This window comes from Pteropus vampyrus, unplaced genomic scaffold, assembly GCF_000151845.1.
Source record: "Pteropus vampyrus isolate Shadow unplaced genomic scaffold, Pvam_2.0 Scaffold680, whole genome shotgun sequence".
In the NCBI taxonomy this organism is placed as follows: Eukaryota; Metazoa; Chordata; class Mammalia; order Chiroptera; family Pteropodidae; genus Pteropus; species Pteropus vampyrus.
In genome coordinates, this window is record NW_011889461.1 from 126,476 (window position 1) to 128,901 (window position 2,426).

At 48.1% G+C, this 2,426-nt stretch overlaps 1 protein-coding gene and 1 pseudogene across 1 annotated transcript in view; both read left to right on the top strand.

Moving 5' to 3' along the window:
- MUC4 (mucin 4, cell surface associated) overlaps positions 1 to 1,943 on the top strand; it is a 54,067-nt gene extending 52,124 nt beyond the window's left edge. The window contains 2 exon segments of the mRNA XM_011385267.2: positions 429 to 591; positions 1,685 to 1,943. Coding sequence (XP_011383569.1) covers positions 429 to 591; positions 1,685 to 1,877 — 356 coding nt within the window. The 3' untranslated portion in view covers positions 1,878 to 1,943.
- On the top strand, positions 821 to 929 carry LOC111733901 (annotated as a pseudogene).
- Positions 1,944 to 2,426: the final 483 nt, after the last annotated feature.

The following is a 2,426-nucleotide window of genomic DNA, read 5'->3' on the forward strand; positions in this document are numbered from 1 at the left end:
GCACCATACTGAATACCCTGCATATATTATTTTATTTAAACTTCAAAGCAAGGTAGGTGCTATTATTATCATTTCCATTTAAAGATAAGGAAACAGAAACTGAAAGAATTATGAAATTTCTCCCAAATCACACAACTAGTCAGGAGCAGAGTTTGAATTTCAATTAAGGTCTAGCTGACTTCAAAGCGTATGCTCTTAACCATTTCGTGGTGCTTACTGGTTGCACAATATTTTTTGTTTAACGAAACTTCTGTTAAACATTGTTGCTATTATAAACCATACTGCTCTGAACTTCTGTGAACATGTGTATTTGTGCACTTTTCCAATTATTTCTAAGGATAAATGCCTGATAGGGAATTCTTGGTTAAAAAAGGTATAGGTTTGGTGTTAATTTTGCTTTCCGTGTTTATCTGTGCCCTACTTGACAGTGAACGTGAGCACACTGGAGGCTTACTTCAAATGCAAGGGCTACAAGAAATACCGCCTGGTCTACAGCCCATACAGTGGCTTCACTTGCATGTCCCCATGCAGTGAGGACTACTGTGAGCATGGAGGCCAGTGCCAGCATCTGCCAGACGGGCCCCACTGCAGGCAAGTGGGGCATGGGGTGGGGGGTAGGAGGAAGAGGGCAGGGCTGGGGAATCCAGGTTGGACAAAAATACTGCAGTAAGTCCAGAAAGGCCATGGTACCTCAGGATGTCTGAAAATTATGGTGGTTACCTTTGTAATCGACAGAACAGGGATCAGAAAAATGGGGACAATGGAAAAAACAATGTGTGAGTGAGTGCCTACTTTGTATGGAAAATAAAGGTGCTATATCGTCTATGGCCATGCTACCCTGAACGTGCCAGATCTCGGAAGCTAAGCAGGGTCAGGCCTGGTTAGTACTTGGATGGGAGACCACCTAGGAAGATCAGGTGCTGTGGGGGGTTGAGGGGAGGAAGGTGCTATATTACCTCTGAAATGCAAACTAGCTACTAGATAGGCATTATGACCATTTTAAAGATGAGAAAACAGCAGGCAGCTCAGGAATGATAAGGACTCCATCCAAGGTACCCAGTAAGTTAAGTAGCAGAATATGGGTCCCAGAGCCAAACTCTTCCACCTGATTTTGCTTCTTGGGCGGAAACCCTGCTATCTCGTTGTGGAAAAAGAACCCGATGTCTTGTGTCTAGGTCAGGCCTTGCCCCTTCTTAAAAGTACCAGGCAAGGTCCCTCTCAAACTGTCATCCCGTGTCCCCTTGGTTCATCAATAGTCTGAGGGGCTCCTGGGAGGGGAGTGCACTAAGTCTGCAGGCCTGCTAAGGAGGAGAAGGGCAGAGCCGCCTGAGCCCTCTTGTCACATCAGTGTCCTCCTTCCACCTCGACCCCATTGTGAGTCCAGGCCCTTCCAACCCTCTTCCCTCCGAGGGCCAAGGAGAGGATGGGTAGAGCCGAGGGTGGGGTCTTGTGACAGAGCAAGCTCACCTGTGGCCAGCCCCACCCCGCCCCACTGTCCTGATAGAGCTGACACCAGGTGAATTCACATCAGCTTGCCTTGCTTCAGCTCTGCCTCAGGGCTGACTCTGCCTCTTTCCCTAAAGGGAGGCCTGTGGAAATCCTCCTTTGGCTCCCGGAGGAGGGAGTGGTGAGGCAAAGGGCCCTCCTCCCCCTTACTGATTGTGATCTCTCTCTCTGTTCCCAGCTGTGTGCCCTTCTCCATCTACACGCCCTGGGGAGATCGCTGCGAGCATCTGAGCATGAAACTCAGCGCTGTCTTTGGGATCCTCTTTGGGACCCTGGGTGCCCTCTTGCTGCTGGGGACTGCGGTGTTTGTGGTCCTGCGCTTCTGGAGCTACAGGACCCAGTGCTCCTACCCCCTGGACTCAGAAAGCTGAGGCTTTATCCCAAGGGGGCAATTGTTATCTAAGATACCTCAAGATCCACCCCAGCCTCCCCCGCCCACTTCCAGGCACCTTTTTGCTTTGGAAAGACTGGAAAAAGGAAAGTGACTGAAGGCTACACGATTCTTCAAAGAGAATGAATAATGAGAATTAATAATAATAAAGACAAGAGCACACCTTATCAGTAAACACAGAAGCACACAGGAAGAGGCCATAAAGACCTACTACATAAATGGATGGATTTTCACAGAGACATACCCACAAGGAGGACACTGACCTACACACACACACACACACACACACACACACAATGGGGTGATGGCTCTTGGTTAAAAACCAAAATTCATTTGCACATAAAACTCTCCAGTTTACTTCTAGTTAAAATCTATTTAAATAAAATCTTTGCCTTTTTGTGTTTGCAAAGCCATGTATTCCATTCATGATTTTCCTCTGGTAGCTGAAGGGCTGGGCAGTGGGATGAGGAGCAGAGGCAGGGGGGACCCAATCCTGCTTCGACCTTCAGTACTCCATGTTGGGAAGCTG